The 26,642-nt window shown below is 38.9% G+C and overlaps 2 protein-coding genes and 1 long non-coding RNA gene across 4 annotated transcripts in view; 1 reads left to right on the top strand and 2 right to left on the bottom strand.

Moving 5' to 3' along the window:
• Positions 1-1,390: 1,390 nt before the first annotated feature.
• Positions 1,391-12,206, bottom strand: LOC142377261 (calcium-dependent secretion activator 1-like). 2 transcript variants are annotated; one of them, XM_075461186.1, is made up of 6 exons: positions 11,864-12,206; positions 10,269-10,424; positions 10,027-10,174; positions 9,852-9,926; positions 9,671-9,754; positions 1,391-9,252 (listed from the first exon to the last, which is right to left on the bottom strand). In XM_075461186.1, exons 1-6 carry the CDS (start codon positions 12,094-12,096, stop codon positions 9,229-9,231), a joined length of 720 nt encoding a protein of 239 aa, XP_075317301.1. In that variant the 5' UTR covers positions 12,097-12,206; the 3' UTR covers positions 1,391-9,228. The 2 variants fall into 2 exon arrangements, with proteins under 2 accessions (XP_075317301.1, XP_075317300.1); XM_075461185.1 differs by lacking the exon at positions 1,391-9,252 and having other exon boundaries at positions 9,406-9,754.
• On the top strand, positions 6,214-12,385 carry LOC142377262 (uncharacterized). Its single transcript, XR_012769501.1, has 3 exons — positions 6,214-6,435; positions 9,640-10,181; positions 10,281-12,385. It is a non-coding gene; the product is annotated as an uncharacterized LOC142377262 (long non-coding RNA).
• Positions 12,386-13,624: 1,239 nt separating this feature from the next.
• Positions 13,625-26,642, bottom strand: part of LOC142377260 (calcium-dependent secretion activator 1-like) — a 52,249-nt gene continuing 39,231 nt past the window's right edge. The window contains exons 4-8 of the mRNA XM_075461184.1: positions 22,513-22,593; positions 22,159-22,392; positions 19,236-19,357; positions 14,101-14,257; positions 13,625-14,003 (exon numbers count right to left, since the gene is read on the bottom strand). Of these exons, the coding sequence (XP_075317299.1) occupies positions 14,233-14,257; positions 19,236-19,357; positions 22,159-22,392; positions 22,513-22,593 (462 nt within the window). The 3' untranslated portion in view covers positions 13,625-14,003; positions 14,101-14,232. The remainder of the gene's footprint in view (positions 14,004-14,100; positions 14,258-19,235; positions 19,358-22,158; positions 22,393-22,512; positions 22,594-26,642) is intronic.

Genomic DNA, 26,642 nt, shown 5'->3' with positions numbered 1-26,642 from the left:
ATATTTAAAAAAAAAAAAATGTAAACTGTTAGGAAATGTAATTTACTAATTTGTTTTCTTGGACTCCACATTCTATTTTTTGTTATGTTTCCAAAAATAGTTGCATATTGGATTTTGTATCAAGCATATTTAGAGGCTGTCCATGTAATTGTGGAGTTGTCTTTTTTCAAATTTATTAAATTTCAAGAGCTTTTGTCTCTCTTGTGAAGAATCAGGGAGATACTTTAACACGAAGCTAAGCTAAGAGCTACTAAGAACAGGACCGCAAAGAAGCCAATTTTCACCATCTAAAACAACTCAAAACTCAAAAATGTAATCACGCTTTGAGTGAACATGATATGTGATGAATTTTACACTGCTCCATTTTTGCAACACAGCTATTTACTTCATAACTATTTTCTTAACCCAAGAACACCTGTGTTTCTCACATCATTTCATACACAGAGATTGGTCAGTGTATCCTTCCACTGATCAGTCAAACTTGTTGCATAGTTTAGTGCTGGGCATTACTTTTGCAAAGATTTGAAAGATGTTGAGTGTTTGTGGTCTTCCAGGCTGTTCACTTATTTCTGCTGTGTTTTGGGACTGGGCCTGTAGAATTGTAAGTCACAGCTGGGACAAAATTAAGACAACTGAGAAGCTGAAGGAGACTATATCCCTGCTAAAGCTAGGTACTGATCTGGACAATGATAAGCCAGTGCTTGTAACTGATAGGTCAGCGATAGGAAATAATTCAGCCACCACTGTTACCAAGTAACGCACTGAACACGTAAATATCAGAAGTGACACTATTAAGATTTTAGGGATCCTACAGACATGTTGTGATCCTGTGAATTGTGACCATGTGAATCAACAAATTACACCCAAAACTCAGATATGTGTGACATGTTCTGATTGTGTAGTGTTTTGAAAATTCCTGCTGAAATGAAAATATAATTTATTTATACAGGTACAATTTATAATTTATTGATTCGTCGTTAATGTAAAGAGAGTGTGTTTTTATGAGTGTCAATCTACCTATTCCTTACCAATATTTCTTTCCTGCCAAATGCCTAGAAACGCACACCTTTTTGTTCTTTTCAGTTCCTCAAACTGTACTCGCAAAGCAGAGCAATGACAAATCAAATTGCCAATGAACAACTTTTCCCCCTCGTGATGACTGAGATGTGAGACCGTTACAGTCCGGTACACAGCGTCAGATTCCTGCTCCTACCAGATGAAAGATGAGCAACCTGAAAGAATGATTAAGGCATCTTTGATCATGGATAAAACAGTTGTCCTACATGGACAATATGTATCAAATCAAATCAAATTTATTTGTATAGCACATGTACAAAGCTCATGTACAAAACAATTCAAAGTGCTTTACAGAAAATAAAAGCATTGCAGCAGGGAGTGGAAGAAGCATTAAAAATACATAAAATAATATAAAGAGAAACAAATAAAATTATTTAAATGAATTTAAAAACAAGCAACAGTCCAGATAAATTAAAAGATATCGTATAGATTTCATGCATAGACACATGAGAAAAGAAATGTTTTTAACCTGGATTTAAAAGGGTCTACATTTGGTGAAAGTTTAATCTCCACTGGTAGTTTGTACCACTTGTCCACTTCTCCATGTTTAGTCTGGACTCTGGACTGGACCAGCTGACCTGAGTCCTTGGATCTAAGAGCTCTGCTAGGTTTATATTCTCTGAATATATCACAGATGTATTTTGGGCCTAAACCGTTCTGGGATTTGTAAACCATCAGCAGGCTTTTAAAATCTATTCTGTGACTGACTGGAAGCCAGTGTAAAGATTTTAAAACCTCTGTGATGTGTTCAGATCTTTTTTTCCTGGTTAAAACTCTAGGAGCAGCGTTCTGGATGAGCTGCAGATGTTTAATGCTCTTTTTGGGAAGTCCAGTTAAAAGAGCATTACAGTAATCGAGTCTACTGGAGATGAATGCATGGATGAGTTTCTCCTGGTCTTTTTGGGAGAGGAAACCTTTAATTCTGTTGATGTTTCTGAGATGGTAAAAAGCTGCCTTGGTGACAGCTTTGATGTGGCTGCTGAAAGTCAGATCTGAGTCTATCAACACTCCGAGGTTACGAACTTGGTCAGTGATTGTAAGGTCCCGAGTCTCAAGATATTTACCAACGCTCACCCTCTTCTCTTTGCTACCAAACAGAATGATCTCAGTTTTGTCTTCATTTAATTGTAGAAAATTCTCTCTCATCCAGGTGTTTACTTCCTCCAGACACTGACACAGTACGTCTGCTGGACTGCAGTCGTCTGGTGACAGAGACACATAAAGTTGTGTATCGTCTGCATAACTGTGATAATTGATGTTAAAGTTCTGCAATATCTGACCCAAAGGGAGCATATACGTTAAACAGAAGAGGTCCAAGAATTGACCCCTGGGGGACTCCACAAGTCATGATCACTCGCTCAGATTCATAGCTGCCAATTGTAACAAAACAACTCCGGCCTTCTAAATAGGACCTGAACCAGTTAAGGACCGCTCCAGAAAGTCCAACCCAGTTTTTCAGCCTGTGTAACAGGATTCTGTGATCTACAGTATCAAACGCAGCGCTGAGATCCAACAGAACCAGGACTGAAACATTACCAGAATCAGTATTCAACCTGATGTCGTTTAACACTTTGACCAGAGCTGTTTCAGTGCTGTGATGACGTCTGAAGCCTGATTGAAAGTTATCAAGACTTCCACTTTCATTCAGAAAGTCGTTGAGCTGGTTAAATACAACTTTCTCAATAATCTTAGATATAAAAGAGAGGTTAGAGACAGGTCTGTAGTTGTTCATCATAGAGGCGTCTAGAGTTCTCTTCTTTAGGAGTGGCTTAATGGCAGCCGTCTTTAGACCAAAGACTTGCACCCAGACTTTTCATAAACTTTTTGTAATTTGGTCTGAATGCTGCTTCAACCTTTACTTTCAAACCATTCAATAGGAACGTAGCACGGAGTGATATGTTAAGTCAAAGCTGGAGCCACTGTGCGAGGACAAAAAAAAAAAAAAATTTTTTTTTAATTTTTTAAAATCAAACGAAGAAGCAAATGTGATTGATCTGGAGCAGCAGAAGCCTTGTCTGTGCAATGTGTCCTCCAGCTCAGGCCATGACCACACCAAGAATGATACAGCATGCAAAGAAATAGTGGAGTTATATCTACAGCTAAGAGAGACCCAAACCTGTGAACACAGTAAAACAAACCAAAGTAAAAACAGCAGTAATTTTTCAGTACAGTAGTTCATAAAACCTACTTTACGTCAGCATGACGCTTACAATCCATGTTGCTTTTCACAGTTGATTCAGCAGATATCATCATCACACAGCCTACAAACATCAAACATGATGTTTCAGCCAAGTTCATCAGATTCCTGTCGTAGAGTTGAGTTGAGTCATCATACAGTGTGGCTTAAACTTCTAAGAACACTCTAATCGTACAGTGTAGGTGGCTTTAATCAAGCCTTAGCATAAACAATAAAGATAAAAGATTATGTACAGGAGAATTGGTAATAAGATGGATGCAAAATGCTTGAGAGCCATAGTGCATTATATGCCCGTTAATATTCAATTGAATCTTGTGTTTTCCTTAAAGATATTTCCGGAATAGACAGATATAGTTTCAATTGGGTATATAGTAGAAATGCAGCAGTGCAGAATCCTTCCTTGGCTTTGAGAAGCAGCTTGTGTCTCTACTTGCAACTGGCTCATTGGCATGATCTGGAACACCTGTGGCACTCAGTGTGATTCCAGACAGATTGCATAAGTCTTAGCTGCAGTCCAATCACTCTGCTCCTCTCAAGAGGCACCCTGCTTTATGGTTTAGTTATGTTGCCTCAGTTTATCTCATTTTGTCCTGAACCCTATAAGACACCCAAACACGTCCCCAATAACAATGTAGTTCATCACCATGTAGTTAGGCACTTGTTATTTTTGGCACATCATTTTTATGATTAGTATTATGATTATTATTAATATGATTCTTATTCTTATAATTTGTATTATTACTATTAAGAAGGTGAATGTTCTGATTGTGCGAGTGCAATAAATATTTAATGATAATGTTTGGATATATACTGCAAAATGGCCATTTGTCACACTGAGGTGAGCAGTTTAACAATAGCAGGAAGAACTTCCTTAAGTGCAGAGTGAGTCTGTTAGAGGAAGAAAATCATGCAGATGGATCAGTTTTTCAAAATGAAGCCTGGGTTCATCACAACTGTCAAGCACTGACTGATCAGAGAAAGAATCTCTCTGTTGAGCCCTTGCACTTCAGCAATATACCCTAAAAAAACGACCTTTAGAAATCACTACAGCCTCTCTGTTCATTACATTGACTCATTGTTGAAGCAGATGGTTACTCAGAGACTCTGGTGCAAAAAACTGTGGTGTGACTATTGCACTATTATTCCTCCTGACTGGCCACCCCATGACTTTGAGGACAGAGTGTCACTTTTCTGATCTGGCACCAACAGCGCAAGAATGGACTTCCCTCTGAAGTCTGGTCAGCACGGTCACAGCCCTGCTGGTCAGCTGAAAACAAGGTTGTCAACTGAAAATCCCCTGCAGCTGAAAACCATGTTTTCAAATTACACAAAGTCTTCAACATTATGTAGCAAGAAATGTTGTCCATTAACTTTATAGCAACAAAGTTTCTTATCTTTTCCATGTCATGCACCCTATTATGCTATCAGGTGCCCAGGATGGCCTTGTCTACACATTATTTTTATTGTACTTATTATGAATCCATTTCAAGAGAAGTATGTAGAATATAAAGATGAGCAACATAGTAGAAAAACAATTACTGAAGGTTTATAGGAATATGCTCACATGTTTTTGTTCTTTTATACTTTTGTAACCTGTTGGAAAAAAAAGAGAAATCTGTTAGTTGTGCAATCTGAGACAGAAAAAAAAAAAGAACCTACCTGTTGTTCCATAAGTAAGCAGCGGAGCAGCCGGATTGCGATAGGAGAAAGCCAGCTCGTGCCCGCCTTCTCGGCGCAACTTAGTGGGATGCACAGAGATACGCACGCAGAGCGCGGTGGCATGAAGAGAGCAGAGACACGGATGTCTGGAATGATAAAAAAGTTCGGAAAAAACACATATCCAGCAAGAGGAGCTGTTGGAGCTGGCACCTGAGCGTCCGGTAACCACCACAAGCGACCCTGGGAACCCTACCTTTGTTTATTCCTTTCTTTGCCCGGCTGGGTTTTTTGGACACCCTTGGATTTTGGAGTGAGATTCTCTTCCTGACGAGGGAGAGTGGCGAGCCAACCCGTGAGACCACTTGGATTAAATAGGACATCTCTTTGTCAACCAACGTCCTATCGGTTTGAAAGACACTAAGAACGACTCAAACAATAAAGGAACACTATTTTCTACTCTTGGAAAAGAGACATTTTATTTTATTTTATTTTAAGGGTGCACCCGATTCAGAGACATTTAAAGTGTGATTAAAGGCCGGCCGAAATTGTAACAGTGTTTTATGATGTCTGTTAATACATTCAAATATTGCTAAAACTACCTCTGCGTGTTCCCTCTTGCTTATTTGGTGTCCAGTTCATTACTCTACCATTTCTCCCTCACGTGTCTAGGAAATTCTGGTCCGTGTTACTTACCTTCCAGGTGGATTACACTTTGATCGCCACAACAATTAAACCTGAAATGCTTGCAGGACTACCTGAACTCTTCAGCAGTTGGGTCAGTAATTTGGATTTGATTAGATCTGTAAAGCTGAAAATGCACGGAGAAAGTCTGATTTGAAGGTCACCCAGTGATGGCTTTGCATAGAAAATGCGCCACATCATGACACTCACAGAGGAGAAAAAAAATCAAATAACAGTCTAGTTTGGACGCTCCTACCCATTCATTTGGAATTAGTACGTGTGTCCCAATATTAACTGGCACCGTTTGTCTTGTCTGCTACGTTTTGAAACTTGAGGGATTCACTTCCCTTGATGTTCCCTTTGGTAATCTTGTGGTGATGCTGAGGGGAAAGTCAAATTATCTTTAAAGTCACTGGGATTCATTCAGAGCGGACGCAGAGTGATGAATGTATTCACAATCTACTGTACAGAGGCGCATTTACAGTCACTCAGCAAGCATGACTAATGTGCAGATCCCCTCCTTCTTTACTCTGAGACCATGTGGTCTGGTAGAACAGTCCCGCCTTAAGTTGATCGTTTAGAAAAACCCCACCCCCTCCTCCCTCTGCCCTTGCTCTTTCGTTCTCCCCTCATTGTCACACCGCTCAGCTCTCTCAAACCTCCACTCATGGACTCGTTCGTGATCAGAGCTGGCATTAACACATGTCCTGGTGAGACTAGAGGATCTAGATTTGTATTTCACTCTAAAGGCACCAGATAAATTCACTTGGAATGGATGCGTAAAACAACCAAAGACTACTGTCGTGAGGCATCTCTCTCAGGTACTCTTCCTCTTTCCTTATTGTCATGGAGGGTTTTTTTTTCTATCGATGTGTTCTTTCTATACTTTTCAAGTTGACTCTTCAGTTGTTTAATTTTCTAAAAAAGGAAACAAATCCAGTTAAGAGCTGCACACTGGCTTGGCGCTTGTTGCTGTATAATGTAGGGCAAAGGTTACTGGCTACGCTGCAGTGAGAGCAGCTATTTCCCTTGTTTAGTGTAACACCTCAGGCCACTCTGATTGTGTTTGCAAAAAGCAAACATTCTAAACAAATACATTGCTCTGGTGCAAATATTTGAATAAACTTATTAATAAGTTCATTTACTTTTTTTCTCAATTTGCTTATTTGCAACATTTGCACATACGTGGTCTGAAACTGTTGAAGAAAAAAAAAAATTCAAGATTAGTGAGTCAAGCTTTACTGCAAGTGATGGGCTGAGATTAGACATGTAGACCAGTCCTGCTGCATTTATAAAACTATTATTATAACTATTATAAAATATTATGAGTGGTATTTTAGAAATACGGCCAGTAGTGGTAAGAAGTTAGTCTCATCACCTGCTCCCCAACATCGTTCCTGTATGTTCAACTTGTTACTCGTCACTTGGTCACTGACAGAGCATTAGTCCATCAAAGCTGACTGACTGATATTGTAGTTCTGGTAAAAGGAACCTCTTCTTCACATTACTCTGTCCCTTGTAGGATAGAATAACTCTGTTATGACTTTAAACAACTTTAATTCAACTTTGACCTTAACACTAAGTTTGTCAGAGATTTTGTCGTTGATAAAACAGGACCAAAAAAAATGGACGGATTGATGAGATTAACCCTGTTGCCCTATTCTTACAGCCTTTCCATTTGTAAGAAAAACTCTGCGCCACTCTATTTGCTCAACCTGATCCCCCATCATAAAAGTCTTGTGGCCGTGTATGGGAATATTTCGGAGGAATTTATTCGTTTGATTCCAGGAGAATGTTGCCTCGGGACCTGCTTCAGGATCATGAAAGAGAAACATGTGACTATTAATTTATGATTCATCTCCAATGAATCTACCTTGAAGGAAAAACAAATACAAACCCCATTTTCTGAAAAGTTTAGGAGTTTTCTAAAAAATGCACACATATGTATGTGGTTAACTTTTTTTAACAGACACCAACATTTTTTTAATAGTTTTCAGTGTTTTCATCATTGTATTAAGAAACTATTAACAAATCTAAAATTTTATGTTAGCTGCACACGCACAAAAAGTTGGAGGAGAGGCAAAAAAACAATATACAAGTAACACTTTTCTGGAAGATATTACAATCAGCAGATTCACTGATGACAGGTTAGGGTTTCCAGATTGGGTCAAAAAAGCATCCACTTATGATCTGAGGTCCGTTTCACGTAGCAGGTTTAGTGAAAACTCTGAGTTGGTTAACCCTGAAATGAGGGAAACTGAGTTTTCCGTTTCACAAAGGGAGGTAACTCAACCCCGAGAAAGAGGGGTAACTCTAGCCTGTTTCACAAAGAGAGGTAACTTAACCTCTCGGTCAGTTACCGTAGTAACAGACTCTCTGAACCTAACCTGGTCGGGACCAGGTTTTATTCAAGAAACCTCGAGTTTATCTCTGTCTCCGCCCTCTTTCAGCCACACACGCCATTTGATTTCCTCATTCATTCAGTCAGCAGAGCGAGTTCTTCTACTTCTAGAAGTCCTTTAGGCACAGAAGGAGGTGACTTTTTTCAGTAACATGTCCTTTTGACAACGATCCCGTGGATGAAGGTGCAGCATTACTGCGCAGAGAAATAAATATTCGTCGGAGATGGTTATCAGACCGCACATAGATTTTTGCATTTACAGACAATTATCTTTTTGAGCGGCACCATAAGAATTGTGTTGGGACAAAAGAAAAAAAAGACATAAAAGACAAATAAATATTTGTATGAATAGGCTTAAAAAATACATATAGGCCTATTATATTTTATAAAGACACTTGTCTCTTGGGGGTGGATTCCCTCCGTTAGAGGTGGCGGTGCTGGACCACCACCCGTTTTACGGGCATCTGCCTTCTTTCTGTTGGCTCAGAAGTCTGTGTTAGTTTAAAAGGGCTTAATTATTTAACAGAACATGATATAGATGAGAAGACATAGTTTATGTGTGTGAAAACAGCCTTATGTTGGGAATAAAATAACTGCACAGTCAAATAGCCACTTAATATTTATTTTACAGTGTAAAACATGATCAAAATGAGCCTCCATGCTGAGGTCTCACCTGTTTGAACAATGTTTTTATATTTCATCTTAAACTGCTGCCAAGTGCGCTTCTCCCCCGCGAGATTGCACCTAAATGAAATAAATGAATGGGCTACCATTCAAGCAGTTTCCCTGTAATATTATTGTGATTGCAAAGGACTACATTTAAATGTACACTTTTGCTGCTGCAACGATGTTGCACTTATTTCTAAAAACGTATTGAAACTCGCCGTATGAGCGCATTAAGATTTCCAATTCGAGGTTGGTGAAAAACGTAGCCCCTCCTCTTCCCCGTTGCCATGGTGACTCGTCGAATCGGGGCTCCATTGATGCTGGCTTTTTAAAGTTGTGGTGCACACGCAAAACTCAAGGTGAACCTACTCAGAGTTGATTAAACTCACTCAAATCAGCGTTTCTGGAACCTCAGAGTAGATCAACTCAGAGATCAGGAATAGACTCAGAGTTGGTTGAACCTGCTTTGTGAAACGGACCCCAGCTTTGTGACGCTGAAAATCCAGAGGTGAAGCTGAAGTTATCTCCATAAACCACATATCCTGCTTCATAGTACTGGCCCCTGGACTCCCTTGTGAAAGACAGGGATTGTTTGATCAAATAAAGGCAAAAAATATTTGAAACAGAAATAAAGAAACATGATTCCACAAAACAGAAATTAATTTCAGAAAACACAAATTCATTTTTGGAAGTAGAACCAAAAAACAAACAAAAAACCCCAAAACCTTCAGATTTAGTCATCTTTTTCGAAATGTAATGTTTTTGTGAATTCATTATATTTGAAATGTTTTTTTGTGTTTGATTTTGTTGTGTGTTTGGCTTTAAACCTCAGAGCTGAGAGAATCTCATGTGAACAAGATGGATTTAAAATCTTGTGGGCACGAATCAATGTGCTTATTTTGTCTTGCGAATCAAAATTAGGCTAATCACCAGTTGGAGGTACCCAACTGTTTTTCAGAATATATGTCTGGGGAACTGAAGAATCTCACCGTGAAAGAGAGGAAGGAGGAGAAGAGAGTTCCTTCATCGTATCTGGAAATCTTAGCCAACACTCCCTCCAGAATGACAACAAACTAAGAAATAAGGAAAACAGAGGAAACATCACCCTATGGTTTGTATCAGTTTTGCTTTTGACAGTGTAGTAATGCAACAGCTGAGATACCGTCCCACCTTTGCAATCAGAAGCTGGATCATGTCCTTCACACTCTCCTCAATCAGTTCATCTATTTTGGAGTGGAACTGTTTCTACAAGAAATAAAGCAGACATTTCATCAAAACTATTCATGTGAGCAGATTCTAAACTCCAAGTAACATCATAAAACATTGTCTCAGATGATGCTTTTACCTCTTGTCCCATCTCCATGGCGCACAATTTAGCTGATTGGTCCTTGGCATCGACCATCACATTGAACATGGTGCATAGTGATGGAGAGACACGGAAATCTGTGGACTTACTGCTCTTTGTCAGCTTGGACTCAAATGCCATCCTGGTGCTGAAAGGTCAGAGAAAGAAATTATACACACTAAAATTTAAAATATGCAAGTATAATATTAATTCTGTGTTCTGCTTCACACTTGGCTACATACCGCTTGACACAGTTCTCGATCATGTTGCTTGACATGAGCTGGATGCGACTCTCAAGCTGTTTGGCAAACTCCTCCTCAGGCCAGTGAAGGTCTCTGATGAAAGTCTGAAGGGCGTCCAGCTTCCAGAAGAGGTCCTCTGATGTCCCAAAACCATTACTGCCATCGATCCAAACACATACACACACACAGTTAAAAAAAAAAGGTCAACTTACTGAAGAAGCCTCAAACTCTGAGGGGGGGTGGGGCTTGTTGTGGCAAGTGCAGAGGATAATGCAGTTCCTCTACACCCAAACACAGTAAGATTTTACTCTCACCATACACTGATTGCTCTGTCCAAATGTTTTTTTTCACTTCCTATTTACTCTTATCTGTCTGGACAGTCAGTGTATGGGTGAAAAGGAGCGGGTAGGGTCTACTGTAACAAATCAATAACCATACTGCAGAGCATGATTATTGACTGGTATGTGAAGTGGCCACATGCAGGTAAAGTCACTGCAGAAACAGCAGCAGCTCACACTGTGTCAAGACAAAGGTGAAGGGAATGGAGATGTGAGGGAGGGCATGTAAAAAAAAAGGAAAAAAAGGGCTTCTCTGATCAGTGTCAAAGAGCAAAAACAAAAACTAACTTCATGTATCACAGGCCCTCTCTCAACATCCATGTCCCTAGGCTGGTGGGGCCCCTCAAAGATTTGCCAAAAAAAATCATGCAGACCTTTTCTTTATCATCCTGAGTAGAGCTGATTGGGAAACATGATTGGGAAAGATGAGGAGGCGGGAGGGAGATTTGATAAAACAGAGAAGTTTGAACTCTTTCCTCCAAAGTTCCCCACTTTATCATCTCCAGTGAATGACACTGTCCTCCCTCCCAATCAGACTACTAGCAGGTGGGAAAGGTCAGGGATGAACCTATGGCCAAGTTGCTAAGCATCACTGTTATCCCCTTCTGCATCCCGGACAAGCCCCCATATCTGTTACGACCTGTCTTAACTGGCCCCATCTCTAAAGATGTGGATGAAAAAACATATTGGGTGAGGCTGACAGGGGTTCATGGCTCTTGCTGTTGGGGCTCATCATACTCATTTTTGTGATGTATACCCCTGCCTTTAACCTTTGTAACTTTTTTAAGTCGATAAAAGTCTTAATTTCATGTTGCGGCCCATTAAACAGGTTGTAACAGTAACTAAAGCAAATGTCTGCGGATGTCAACTTTAGAACATAGAATGGAGATCTCGACTTGCAAATCCTTGCTGTATACATAGATGTACACTTTTTTTTTTTTTTTTGTTCCTGTATCTCCAGACCTCAGCTCAACAGCATGCATGTTGAGACAAATGAGAATGTTTCAGCCTCTCATTTTAGAAAGCAGTACTGCATCTACTCTAAAATATCTCAGAGTGACCTTGGCATGAACATGAACATCAGTGTAAAGTATTAACACTAGAGAAAACCCGGTCAAAATCAACTTTATTTGCAATTAAAAGGCCGTACACACTATACTTCTTTAAATTTTTTTTAATCTTTACCCAAAAGCATCTTCATACCAAGTTACTCTCTACTTGCTCAGTAAATCTAAAGTAAACTAGTTGAATACACACTCAGAGTCATAAATAGCAGCCATCCATGACGGGGTAGAAAAGCTAGGCATTTGTGGAAGGTTAACTGATAGTCCTGCTACTGGCACTGGCAGATTTGGTACTTTGGGAATTTGGAGATTCACATTTGGTAGATTCACATTGGGCAGATTACTTGTTAAACTCCTGCAGAAAAGACAGACAAAAAGAAAAAAAAAATAATCCATAACAGTGGTGTGGAAGCTGCAGAAAGCCATGTAACACTCATCATAAAAGTAAAATCTAAAACAGGTGAAGACAGGAATGTACAGTAGCACACATAAACAAGACAGTAATCGTCAAAGACACACATTATTCAATTCAATTCAATTCATTTTTATTTATATAGCGCCAAATACAACAAATGTCATCTCAAGGCACTTAGATACTAAGTCCAATTCAAGCCAATTGGAATTCAATTAATTAATAATAATCATAATTCATAAAATAATCCAATTCGTTCATATAGAGCCAATTCAAAAACAATTTCCTAGCTAAGAAAACCAACAGATTGCACTGAAAACATTTTGTTTTTCGGTCCAATCTCCCGGCCTGAGCGTGCCTGAGGCGACTGTGGAGAGAAACGACTCCCTTTTAACAGGAAGAAACCTCTGGCAGAACCAGACTCAGGAAGGGTGGCCATCCGCCTCGACCAGCTGGGGTTTGAGAAGACAGAAAGGGGGGAGGGGGGGAGGGGGCCGCGGCGGCGGCGGCACTGTAACACCATTCAAAGGATATCTGTTAGAACAGGGAAACACGAGTTAATGACCACAATAATGTCACATATACATAAAGAGAGTAAAGTGAGGAAAGGTGTGACAGATGAGGCCCCCCAACAGTCTAGGCCTATAGCAGCTTAACTATGGGATGTTTCAGGATCACCTGAGCCATCCCTAACTATAAGCTTTATCAAAAAGGAAAGTTTTAAGCCTGGTTTTAAAAGTGGAAAGGGTGTCTGCTTCCTGGAGAAGCAGACACCCTTTACACAACTGGAGAAATATGATCTCTCCTGTTAGTTCTCATCAGAACTCTGGCTGCAGCATTTTGGATCAGCTGGAGGCTTTTCAGAGAATATGTGGGACAGCCCAATAATAAAGAATTACAGTAGTCCAATCTTGAAGTAACAAATGCATGAATTAGTTTTTCTGCATCACTCTGAGACAAGATGTTCCTGATTTTAACAATATTACGAAGGTGAAAGAAGGCAGTCCTAGAAACCTGTTTTATATGCGAGTCAAATGATAAGTTCTGGTCAAAAATAACTCCAAGGTTCCTCACTGTAGAACTAGAAGCCAAGGAAATACCATCTAGAGTAACTATATAGCTAGACAATATCTCCCTGAAACGCTCAGGTCCAAAGATAACGACTTCAGTTTTGTCTGAATTTAGCAGCAGACAGTTCTGAGTCATCCAGGTCTTTATGTCTTTAAGACATGCTTGTAGTCTGACCAACCTATTGGGTTCATCTGGTTTTATAGATAAGTACAGCTGAGTATCATCAGCATAGCAATGGAAATTTATGCCATGCTGTCTAATAATGTTACCTAATGGAAGCATGTATAAAGTAAAAAGAATCGGTCCAAGCACAGAACCCTGGGGAACTCCATGACTTACTCTGGTGTGTGAGGAAGATTCTTCATTTACAAGAACAAACTGAAATCTATCAGATAAATATGACTTAAACCAGCCTAATGCAGTTCCTTTAATCCCAATAACATGTTCAAGTCTGTGTAATAAGATACTGTGATCGACCGTATCAAATGCGGCACTGAGATCCAACAGGACAAGCACAGACACAAGTCCGCTATCAGAGGCTAAGAGGAGATCATTGGTAACTTTCAGCAGTGCAGTTTCTGTTCACTTGGAATGGATGCTGCTCTTCCAGATTTTTCATCCTCCACACACTCCGTTTGTCATCTGAATAGAAAAGCCTTGCAACTCCAAGCATCCTACAGCCTTGCTATAAAGACAGAGATTCCTTACTTTACAGGCTCCCAGGACTCTCTGTCAAAGCCCTTGTGAATTGACTGTGCGATGGAGGACTCCATCAGATCCACATATCTAACAACCAGAGGAGCATACAGATCCTGAAGGTGTTTGTGGAACTTTCCATTGCACAGATGATCTACGGATGAAAAGAGGCATCAAAGCACAAAAATTAGCATAATAGTTTTTGGGTGAAAATATCCAAACATAAACATGGAACAAGCGATCAAGCTTACAGTCTGCCCGGAGGAAATCATTAAGCAGCTGGAAAAGTGGGAAGCTGTCCCAGCTCTCAGGGGACTGGATCTCTAGAGCAGCATCCATGTCGATGGCGTAGAGGGCCAGGAAGTTTTCTGCATGCTCCACCATCAGATCTGTCCACCATGCAAATGCCTATAGACAGCATGAGGGAGAGCAAAAAGGTTAACAAAGCCTCCTGATTGTAGATGACAGGGCATGAGGATGAAAAGACAAGCGAGGAGGGAAGTCGCTTTTTGAATGGAAATACCACAGGATTTCTTTTACATGTGTGTGTGTGTACTGTGAAATTCCATTTGATATTTCAGAAAATGCGCTAGCTGAGACTTGATACCACTTTCATGTCGTCCCTCAAACATGACGCCAGAATCAGCAGCTTGTTAGCTCAGCATAGAAGTTGACGAATCCCAACTTCAACTCTCCCAGTTCATTTAATTTATTTATTACGTTCATGGGACTAAAGCTTTACAAATGCAATGGATTTGATTAGAATTTCTGCTCAATCATCCACTAAAACCAACAGATAATTTGCAATTCAACAATTTTAGCCGAATGTTTATTCATTTATTTTCCCTTTAACCAAGCAGGTAGTGTCATTATTAAATATAAATGTATGCCCAGATGACAGCCACACAAACTAACATATCAGAATCCAAAACATTTAAAATGTCGCCATCTGCATAGATCAAAATATTCTAAATCCACATGTAAAAGAAAATATTTTTGTTCAAATCTCCATTTGTTTTCACTCTCTGACAAACAAACATTGATTTTTTTTTTTTGTGCTAATAACACAATTCTAAACTAAATATAAAATGCCTGTGAAATATTTTTATCTGAATATATCTTCAGTTTTTTAAAGTTTTTGCTGTACATTTTTTTTAAGTAGGATCATTTATGATTAACTTGAAAATATCTCAGGGGCTGTAATACATTACATTCAGAGATTTTATTTTCAGCTTCTGAACTGCAATCAGTCTACTGGCAAACAAGTGGCCTATATTTATCTGGTGTGACCCAAGTGTGTTGCTTTAACCTCGTCCTGAAACTACAAGATGTATTTACTTGTGAGCACTAAAAAAAGCACATTACAAATCAAGTTCGCAATGATTTGATATTTTAAAACTGTACATTTATTTTTCTGCAATGCACATTTCATCTTTTTCCCTGGCATTAAAGGGAGACAAAGTTATTGAAACAATCAGTATTGGTCTAATTACAATCTCTTACAGTGGGATCAGCCCAGAGTTTTACAATGGGTGCAACAATGCTGACAGTGCTCCTAACACACCTCAACAATGAACATTAAGAAGAAAAATCCTCCTCATGCATCATCAACAGAAACTGAAAATGTAGAAGAAGGCAACTTTAGCATTTTGTGAGGTCCCATGAACTTAACAGAAACTGTCAAAACACCATCCATAACGTGAACTAAGAGGTTCAGGTGAGGTGGCAAAAGATGACCCTTAGCATAGAAACTTCAGGGAGTTAAATGTCTTGTATTTACTTTCTTTTCATCCAAAAAAAAATAAAACAAAAAGATAAACTCTCACAAGCTTTCATGTACTGTAACTATTTTAAGGAAGTTATTGGCCTCACCCCTGCCTGAGGCCGATTCTCTTGTTTCCAGTCTTCTATGCTAAGCTAAGCTTTTCTGGCTCCATTCTTATGTTCAGTGTACAGACAAGAGAGGGGTATCAGTTCCCATGGTACATTTCCTACCATTTCTATAGTCCTTCAAGTAACCACAAGGTGTTGTCTGTGGGTTCTGAAATTGTTAGGTTTTTGTATGTGTGTGAGTGTATTTTTTCTTCCCATTACATATAAACTACACATGTTCATTATGCTTTCTATCACCTCGCAGTTTATGGTGGCAACAATGATGCAATATGGCACTTTTTTTTAGTTTTCAAGTAAAGGGAATTTATTTGAACTTTTCTTGACCATTTCGATGGGAAGTCTTTTATTTTATTTACTCCACTGTGTTTTTTGACAACTATATTTGCTTGTCAGATTAAGATTTCCCATGAAAATATATTAGACGCTTATGCAATACAATGCTTTGTATAAGGGAGATCTATTATGTTCTTCGCTATTTTCTATCATATTTGTTACAATGCTGAGGGCTTATATTAAACAGGACAAAGTTTAACATGATAATGAGGTAAATTTGCTGCAGGTAAACCAAGCCCTCAAACACAAACTATAGTCTTCATTAACTTTCATTGGGACTTTCATAGGTTCATTTTATATAAAGCTTGTGATTTCAAAGTTTGAATCTACCATTATGTCACCTTAAGAGGATATTTCATTCATACATTCTCTTGAGACAATTCTTCCTTCTCCGGGGGCTTGAATCTATCACAGCTGCCTAAAATGTATGTTTTTGCACTGTTGGAGAAAACCAGAGTACCCGGTGAAAACCCACACAGCCTTGGGGAGAACATACAAATTCCACGTAAAAAAGGCTGGAGTCATCATTTCTCTGGGTGTTAATGCTGTCCATTCATATTTATATATTCAAGTTTGTTCTAAGTCTCACTTTGAATTAGATTTGAGTTTGAGCATGCATGAATGACTTCGAGGTTGCCCCTGTAATTTCAGAACCTTCACACTGACAAAGACAGGCAAAGGTTTCTTCAAAACCTGGGCCTTAAAGAGACGGGGACGAAAAAGGAATTTAAGAAAGTAGACGAACTGCGTGCCAAGTTACCGTTAACCCCCAACGCTACTTTTGTGATATCTAAGAATAAAATACCGAAGAGCATAATAGGTCCCCTTTAATATCAAACCATTGGTTTTTAACCTGTGTGGCTTGCAAACCCTTGTTATGATTTAGTGATAGAGAGCAATTTATGATATAAACAATCCTCTGCGTCATTTAAATAACTATTTCATCCCAAAATAGGTTAAAAAAAATCAACTGTTTCACGAAAAGCTAACAACCACAAACATGTCCAAGACACGGATATAAATCTGTGACGCAGATCTTTTCTTCATTATTACACCTCGTGACATTAGTGTGTTAGAATTAAGGATCTAATGTTGTAGACTATCATCACAAGGACCAATTTCCTGGTGAATAGAAAAAAGGTTTTGCTTTTCGTCTGTAAAATATATTTTGCAAATATACCTTATTATCTTCTGCTTGAGTGTGATTCCATGCAGGACTACTAATGATGTCTGTCTTCATCGTTGTTTTGCTGTTTCACCTCGACCTAATAGGCCTATGAAACTGTTTATTTTGATTTTGGCAAAAAATAAACTATAATAATAATAACATACAAAATCCATATAACATTATTATTTCTTCTGTTTATCTTCTGACTCTATACTTATCTTGGACTGTACAATAATATTTCAGTGCTATCAATGATTTATGTCATACTCGATCTGAGTCTGACCAGAAAACATGTATTTGTATGCTTGTCCACAGCTCCAAAACCTTCAAGTGTAACAATCCATGGTTAGAAACCATAAGATGGCAACGTGTCCCAAGTCTGTTGTTTTGTTTAGGGCAGCAACCACTTGACATGAAAGGGACTTGGACCCATGAATGTTAAAATGTGTTAACTCTAATCCTGCCTATATTTCTCTCATATATGTTTATATTTCTATTTAATTCAATTCAATTCAGTATTATTTATATAGCGCCAAATTACAACAAATGTCATCTCAAGGCACTTAACCCTTTAGGCGCCAAGATTGTTTTTTGAAAATACTGGATTTTGACATTAATATTTCAAAAGCTGGTGGCTGAAAGGGGGTTAAAGATAGATGCCTACTGTACATTAGAAAAATGTTGCCCATGATCCATAGTTTATGTGGGGTATGAAATTATTGATCTAATTTGCATATTATGACGTCATCAGGTGGCAGCCATTTTGAATCTCATTATGTTCAGGAAATATTGGAATTGAGTGATTATGAACTTGTTTTTTTAAAACTTTTTTTTTCTTTTTGTCTATTTATCATCATCTATAATGATCAGGGAACAGGAAAGCAACAATAAAACAGAATAATGTAGTAAAATATTACTATATCATCATTACCATATAGTAGGAAAACACATGCGAAAAGTTGCCTATATTTTTTCAGGAAATGGTGGATATTGACTTGATGTTTGAACTTATTTTCATTTTTCTGTCTTTTACCATCATTCATAAGGAGGAAACCAACAATAAAACAGGAGAAAGTGGTAAAATACTGTCATCATTAGGCTACCATAGGGTAGGAAAACACATGCAAGAAGTGGAAGACATTGAATTGATTTTTTTTTTTTTTAACCTGTTCAACCTTATTCATAATGATCAGGAATGAGGAATACAATAATAAAACAAGTGGTAAAATGTCAGGATCATTGCGCTGGCGGATAGGCGCGCCGCGGCACCGGGGGCTGGATGGAGAGAGCGCATGCTAAAGATACCAGACTCACTTCTCCCACCCCTGATTCCTCGACCAACACCTCTACGGGCACTGCGACCGCGTTCCCCACTACCACCCACTCCATTGAGGTTGGATAACGGCAGAGAATGAGTTGGAGTGTGTGTGTGTGCTTGGAGAACAGCCTGGTGAACTGCACACACCCAGTTTCTTTAAATTTAGTCATTCACATAAAAAGTGCTTTTGAGAAGAAATGAGGCAAGTGCGAGCAGCCGCTGGAGCACCGGAAGTAACTTCCCAGCAACAGAGAAAACACTAACCGCACAGTTTGGATTTTTTGAAGTAAGCGACGCACCTCCACGTTATCAGTGCTAGTGTACAGTAATTAATAAATTATAAACAGCATAGTTTGTGCCTGTATAACGTTGCCCATAGGAAACCGTTTCATGGCCGAATATCTCAAGAGAGCAGCCAGACGCCTCTCGAATATCTTCGGAACAGCTCCAAATTACCAACAACAAGCAGGGGTGAGTAGAACATCATGTTATAATGTGAAATCAAGGGCCCAATGTCAAAAAAACGGTCTTGTCCTTTAAAGGGCGGCTTGTTTTCAGTCCGACAAACATGTGGAAGCTGTGTTTGATTTAAAATGTGGCAGATCATGACTTTACGAACAACAATGTTTAGAAAGATGTGAAGAAAAAAAAAATGTGCCTGTGTGCACACTTACGTTGGCTTGGATGCCTCTGCTTGGTCGGTCTGGAGTTTCTCGCCTCCCTCCACCTCCATGGTGCAGTAAACAATCCTATTCGGAGCCAGAGATTTCAGCCCCTGCACTTCCATGATCACCACCTGGTAAACACAGAAAGGTTGCCGACGAGTAGTGATTCATCTCTTGAGAGTGGGTTAGAGAGCCAAAGATTCAAAAGCAGATGAGAAAGCAGCAAATCCAGATATACTATCCCAGCTATTCACTATTTACACTTAAGCTGGTGTTTTTACTTTATAATAGATTCTGGCTGATTTTCTACTGCCAGAGTCTGTAAAGATTGAATCCATCCTCCCTGGACACTACAACTCTATCCTTGAAACTGCTTGAAGGCTTAATCTGCCCTATAAAGTCTTATACCCAGTCTTTAACAGCTCAGAGAATATTATGTCGCACTGCTATTGCCCTGGGTAACTGTTAGATTGCAAAAGTGAATTTCAATGGGACAACCTGAGGCAAAAAAAATGCACAGTCTGGATAAGAGTTCATTTTCAATATAAGCTTTTACTCAATCCAGTGTCCTCATGGCGCCAGTATATTTTATTCACTGTCTGTAAACTGTTTATCAGTCCAGTCATCCTATAGTAACATTTGGGATTTGGTCAAATAAATATCCATATAAGGTCAACAAACATGAAAATATGCGCAAGTTTAATGTTTTAAACAGTTTTATGCGCATATGGGCTATTACGCGGGTTACGAGATTTTAAATATTCATCCTTAACATATGTTAAGAACAATTCGTGACAAACGGTTGTGAACTGTTCGAGGAGTATTTCTAAAAGCTCTGGGAATAAATGCAAGTAATAAAATGTGTTAAGATGTTGAACAGCATTAACATTGGCAGGCCTTCATAATGTGAAATTGAAAAAAAAACACAAAAACAAAGTGCGCCACAGACATAATAATTATTAGCAGTCTTTGTTAATGTTGAATTGTTGGACAACAATGACATCCTAAACTTTTCTTGCAGCCATCTCGAAGTCTCTTTCTACTGTCTGCTGGTAGTTTTTTCGCCTCAAACCATGTTTTTTTTTTTTAATTCCTTTGTGATCCTGTGATCACTCTGTTTCCTCTGTCTACAGAACAGTAGCCCTGATAAACTGTTGCTTATCTATCAATATTTTTGTAAACAATAGGTCCTCTGTTATGACACCTTTCTTTCAATGGTGGTGTAGCCCCACGTAGGTGTCCCCCCATGAAGCCTAAACTAATGGAAGTGAGCAGCCCGTGGCACAGGCGGAACCCTCCCCACCACATTGCTGCCGGTCAGCCTGAACCTCATTAAATAACTTGTGTTTTTTTGTGTCCCTCAATTTGCAACACAACCTTTGCATACGTCCGCTAATGACTTGCTTTCTGCAGTGGCTCAAAATTTTAATGAATGTGAAACTTCTTCATAATATTACAAACTGATGAAACAACGATTTCATGACCTTTTGGCAATTGCCTTGCAGTCTTTGGCATTATTATATATTTTGATAATCACATCTGAGACTTCCTTGTCTTAACTACCAAGGGAAAGAAGCTGGTAACAATCAATTCCCATAATCAACTAAAACAATCCTTTAGTGACCAAGGGAGCTTCAGTAAAGGTGAATAATTAGTTTTATTTTGTCTGAGGAATTGCTTTAAATTATCCAGAGAGTGTCAACAATTGCGTCTGTGATACATTTTCACAATGATTGAATAATTTTCTTTTTCCATTTAAAGCTGTTACATCTTCTTTTGTTGTTGAATGGTGTAAAAAATATTAATGAGGTTGTTTAATGGCATGAAATTGGTTTATTTGCTTTTATTTCTGAAGATATTCTAAATTTGGAGCATAACAATGAGATGTGACAATAATTCTGACCTGGACTATAAGACTTAAAAAGATTTCTGTTCAATTTATCACACCAGCATCATCATACTGATATTTCTGGACGGCTTTTACAGGTATAAACTGCTAAGAGGCATCTATATGATTCCAAATGAAGATTTCCCAGTTGTTGCAGAGATAATTCTCAAAAATATCGAATATCCCATTCTTTACTAATAATTGAATTTGAATAAATCAAAAACTGTTTTTTGTTCTAATTCTAAATTTTGCCAGGCATCGAATGAACAAACAGAAAATCAGGGTCACTTTCTTTGTGCATTCTGCACTTCCTGATTCTAAAATAGCACAGCATCACAAGAAGAGGTGTGACTGCTCTCTGTGCTGTGGCGAGAGCTCGTCTCAGACAAGCTGATAACAAGATGAGTCATGTTTCCCGTTAAGGAGCAGGTAAGAGGTTTTTTTTTTCTTGTATGTGTGTATGTGTCAGTCTGTTCTTCACACAGCATCTGCTCAGTGCCCTGAACAGGTTTACTGTCTGTTTCTATTCTTAGTCTGGAGCAGAGAAGTAGTTGAGAAAATTTTGGATTTATAAGTACTGATTCAGAAGTAGTTTTGTACAAGATGTAGATATCATTACAGTATTTTTTAATTTTTTTGCCTTTTGGTTAGATTTAGAAATCTAAAGAAAAATAGACGTTGAAAAGCTAATTGACAGAAAATTCCTGGACCCATGCCCAGATGTTAAGGCTCTAGGAGCCATGATCTCAGTATCGCTTAAGCAGCCTAAGATTTCATGCCGAAGAAACTGAGACAGCTTAAATCCAAAGAGAAGATTTGTCCAGTTCTGCATATTATTTGGCACAACCTTCTATATCATTTGCACTTAGTGTCAGTTTAATTAATCTTAAAAAGTATTCATACCGTCTTTTAACAAAAATTCTTCACTGTACTTTTAGCTCATAAAATGTTTGCACTGCACTGCAAATCAAAACGACCAAACCTTCGTAATGCCGGATCATTTTCACACTCACACATATCCAGCCTCCTAAAGCTTCACAGTACCTCCAAAGTGAAGGACAGGACCACATCCGACTTGGACAGCGTGTTCTCATCCTCCTGACCCATGTCAATGATGGAGGTGTTGTGGCCTCGTTTCAGCTTCTGGAGTTTAAACTCCCCACCCTTGGACACGGGCATGCTCTCCAGATTGGCCATCAGCTGATTCACTGATGACTTGAGCTCTTCGATATACATGGCCTCCATCTCTTTAGACACAAATTTGGGGAACTTACCTCCCTGCTGACAAAAAGAGGGAAGACTCAGCAAAAAAGCGCACTCGGGTTAATATTTAAAAAATGACTGCATAACAAAGCATATTAAAAAAAATCTGAGTCACCCCTGCAGACTCTGACTCACCCTGGCAATCTGGTCTGCCATCTGAAGACGACCATCCAACTCTCGTCTGATCTGTGCAGCCTGCTCATCCAGGTTGTCCAACTATTGATAAATAGAGAGGAGAAGGTCAGTTAGATTACTTTATGGACCATGCAATTCTCAAAAGATACAGAAGTCACCATCCAATATACCAAGTTAGTCAGCTCGCAAAAGACTGGAATTGTATCTGAACAAAATTCAGTCTATTCATTGACATGGAAGCCGACTCAAACATAACTCGATTTCATTCCTTTATCTCTGAGGTCATGAAAGACTCTGTTGTGTAAAATCATTGGATTTCGCCATTAATGCTAACTGTTAAAGGCATCATTGTAGACTTAAGACTTGAGCCTGAAGTTGAAATTTAAAAAAAAAAAAAAAAGGATTTACAAAAAGATTTGCAACTTGAAAAGTTTTCAGACTTGAAGGCAAGAAGCTGAGAAGACGAGTATATCTTAGAAAAAAAAGGCTCTAGTGAACTTAGTTTTGTCTTTGGGAGCTCTGTGAAACTGTTGTAAATAATTAATGATATAACCTTGATGTGGGCAATGTCTCGATAACTTCACGCATGCTTTCAGCTAAAGCTGCCGGCACAAGAGCAAAATGAAGAAACTTCTCAACTCAGACGGGAGAAAGAGGCCTTTCATTACAAAAGCAATTAGTTCATTCGTGAGTAACTCAATAGTTTCTCCCCTCATATTCAACTTATTGCCTATCTTCCTTCTATCAGCATTGTAAATAATTCTGAAGCATAAATCCCGAACATTCATATGTTGGCTAATTATCAAAATTACTTTTTTTTCCCAGTACACATCCAGTATTACTTCATTTACTTGTTGTATTTATTATGGATTTATTTATCATTCTTGAAGACAAATTACCTAAAAACTGTGTGTTTGACTTGTAAACACTGGCAAGACACTGATACAGTTTAGTCTTGATAGTTTATTTGAAAACGGCATGTGACCGTGCATTTATCTAATCACAACAGCATGACAAAGCTTTAGGTTTAAGATTTATGTCCAGAGCTACACAAGCCTTGTGCTCCTTCGTCAGACCAATCCTTGAGATGTTAATAAGAAAAAAACTAAGTCAGTTACTTTCTATTCTGCCTCCTTCTGACACATGACATTAAAAACATGCCTTTGGGTAATTGGTTTAATTAAAGGCTTTCAGCGCCACTACAATCACAGACACAGAGCAGTAAAACATCTAAGGCAACCTCAAAAAAAAAGACTTAACCAAACAAACACTGAATAACATATACTAAAACAAGGCAGTTTTAAGTGAACTGATCAATTACACATTTTGTTTAAATGCTTCGCATCAGGCCAACACTGATCTTTGTTTGGTGTGTAGATTTCAATGTTAAACCGAACCTATAGCAGTTATTTACATAACTAATTCAATCTTTTTCAAACAGACTCCAGTTCTCCTGAATTTGCTCATAAAGCTACGTCCCACTTAAATACCAAAGCAAGGATTCAAACTTGCAACCAAACATTGCCAGCGCTGTATAAAAAAAAAAAAAAAAGTTTAGGTGCTGGTATTTTCAGATAGGAACGTTTGCTTTTTGACCTGGATATTACGCTTATATTACACTTATATATAAGACATATGAGACGACTTTGGACTTAGAATAACAGTCACCAAAGATACTGATAGGTAGCAGTTTGAGGTACATGTGACGTTCAGTCCAAAAGGCGGTCATGCAGATTGGTGGCTACGAGAAATGGTAGAGCAGGGCGTAAAAAGGCTAATCAGAGCTCCAGTTTGTTCTGCCTGGCTGCAATCACGGATGCCTCGAGTGGAAGCACACATGAATAGATGGAAATCAAAAGAAAATTCCTCTTTCTCTCACAGGAAACATGTCGCCATCACCACAGAGATCATGAATGGACCAGCGGGTTCTTTGGAAGTGTAAAGTGTTTGGAATGATCCCTTTTCTTGCTGATTTCAATCAGCAGAATAAAATATTCAGCTTTCTGAAACGGCCAAGCCGAGAGGGCACTAAAAATGCGGCAGATATCAATGTCAATTATTTTTGACTTGAATAAGGCATCAGAAACTGTTTTGGCACCCTGTGACAAAACTAGAGGTTATGTAGCTTCCTAATAATTACAAAATCCTGCCTGTATTTAAGCCGAACATTTGACCCACAGTTATGAAAAGTAGAGATATTTGTGAGTCTCTTACGTCTATAATAAATACGATTTTTATATTAGCTGACACAAGGAAATAGTGGAGAAGCCTGATCTCTTTTTCTTGCTCTCTGCTTATGTTTGCTTCACATTCCTTCTGTTTTTCTCTCCGAAACATCTCATTCTTGTCAAATTGGATGTTGTGACTCACCAGTCAGCTCCTTTAACTCTGTGAGGCCTGCGGCACATTTGCACCTAGCAGCCTGGTCCAAGTTAATTTTGAAAAAAACCCAAACATGGTTCGTTGTTATTTTGCTTTCTACGTGGTTTCTAAAATAGTAGAAAATGGGATGCTTCACTTTTTATTCTGATGGGTGCCAAATTAAAGAAAACAAACTCTGTAGTGAGGATGATGATTATGGTGTTTTATTAGGTGCACATGCTCTGGGTCCATGTGTCCCCTCAGATGGAAAAGTCACGACAAATCAATACAAAGTCCTTTTGAGAAATCACATATCCCATGAGGAAAAATGTGTATCTGAAGGAAAAGAAGGAGTCCCCTAAAGAGGATTACAACGCTTCCTTCTGCCAGGTATGAGGGGGTCACTTAATAGTTTGATGAGACTGGAAATGATCTGATACATGTTATTTCCTCAACAGCCACCATCTCTCAGTCCAGTTAACAGTAATGTTAAAAAAAAAAAAATTGAATCTACATTATAGGGAATAACTACTGGAAAAATGATGTTCCATCCCTCCGATCCCTCCAAATCTTTCCAAATCATCTGATGGAGTTTCATTACCCATCATCAAACTACGGCCTTATCCAACTTTCTCCCTTTGGCCGCTCCCCTGTGACTGGCAGGAACAAAGTGCTGCTATTTGGGGGGTCGGACAAATAGTTTCAAGTGCACAGAAGGGCTACATGATCACTATTCTTCCATCTCCAAAAGAAAAGAGGCTACTTCTTCCAGCAAAATGTAGGGGTAGGGCTGAAAGGGGAGAACTAGAACCTCGTGCCGGCTTTCTCAAGTTTTCCCTTTAATTTGTCGACTGTTTGTGTCAACAAGTCCGAGCTCATCATACTGGATTTCAACTCAATCATACCATTCATTACTGCATGTAGAAATGCATTTGGTATTGTTCTTCGCATGTGATATTCATGGGATCTGTCAACTGACTGTCTGTTAGGAACAACTAGAGATACCCAAAAATATCTGGTGAATGAAGTATGGTGTTTTAGAAAAAGGTAACAGATTTTAAGGAAGTTTGTTTCACTTAAAAGAATATCACTTCTACACAAGTGCATGGTCCCAGCAGCTGAGCACCTAATTCGATTTGTCATAAGGTGTGCCAAACTCCTTTGGTCTCCTGCTGCTGGGATGCATGCCAGAGCTGACCTCTCTGTGCCTTATGGCATTTCAACCACACTTATTACATTAAAAGACCTCATCTCTCAAGCTTTACCATATTGATTCTCTGCCCCTTCCAGCAATCCTTTTTAAGAGAGGATGAGCTGATGTCCCAGTTCAGCCATTAACAGAAGGGGAGGGCCTTAGTAAGTAGCACACAGTGGGGAAACGAGTGACACAGTTACAGTGGCGAGTATAATGAAAATCAGCCCTTTTACAGGAATGAATTTTGCACATACTTGTCATGTAATCAGTAGAAAAGCCATTTCATGATTGGAACGTCTTATCTACCAGTTTTTATTTGATTGTGTTCACTCATGTGTACATTATGAATTGATGTCAGCCAGATGCGTCTTAAATGGAGGACAGTATGCATGAGCTGTTAAGTCTGGTGTGCTACCAGTGTTGGCCACTGAACAGCCACCCTTCTGCATAACCCAGAGTCCCTGTTTAGTAGAGCACAAAATCAGACTTTCCCACCAGCTGCAGCAGAGTGTCTGCATAAGAAGCACAGTTGTACTCAGAGCAGATTTGCCACAGAGTGACTTTTAAACAGTTG

The sequence above is a fragment of the Odontesthes bonariensis genome, chromosome 3 (genome assembly GCF_027942865.1).
Source record: "Odontesthes bonariensis isolate fOdoBon6 chromosome 3, fOdoBon6.hap1, whole genome shotgun sequence".
Lineage (NCBI taxonomy): Eukaryota > Metazoa > Chordata > Actinopteri > Atheriniformes > Atherinopsidae > Odontesthes > Odontesthes bonariensis.
This window is presented reverse-complemented; position numbering and strand designations above follow the sequence as displayed.

What these genes read in the sequence shown, in the direction of transcription:
- LOC142377261 (XM_075461185.1), bottom strand. Translation starts at nt 12,096, where the DNA reads ATGGCTTTCTGCAGCTTCCACACCACTGTTATGGATTATTTTTTTTTT. An exon ending in GCTGCTATTTATGACTCTGA is followed by an intron (nt 10,425 to 11,863) that starts GTGTGTATTCAA and finishes GATCGATGGCAG; the next exon opens with TAATGGTTTTGGGACATCAG. An exon ending in TCCAGCTTCTGATTGCAAAG is followed by an intron (nt 9,755 to 9,851) that starts GTGGGACGGTAT and finishes CTTATTTCTTAG; the next exon opens with TTTGTTGTCATTCTGGAGGG.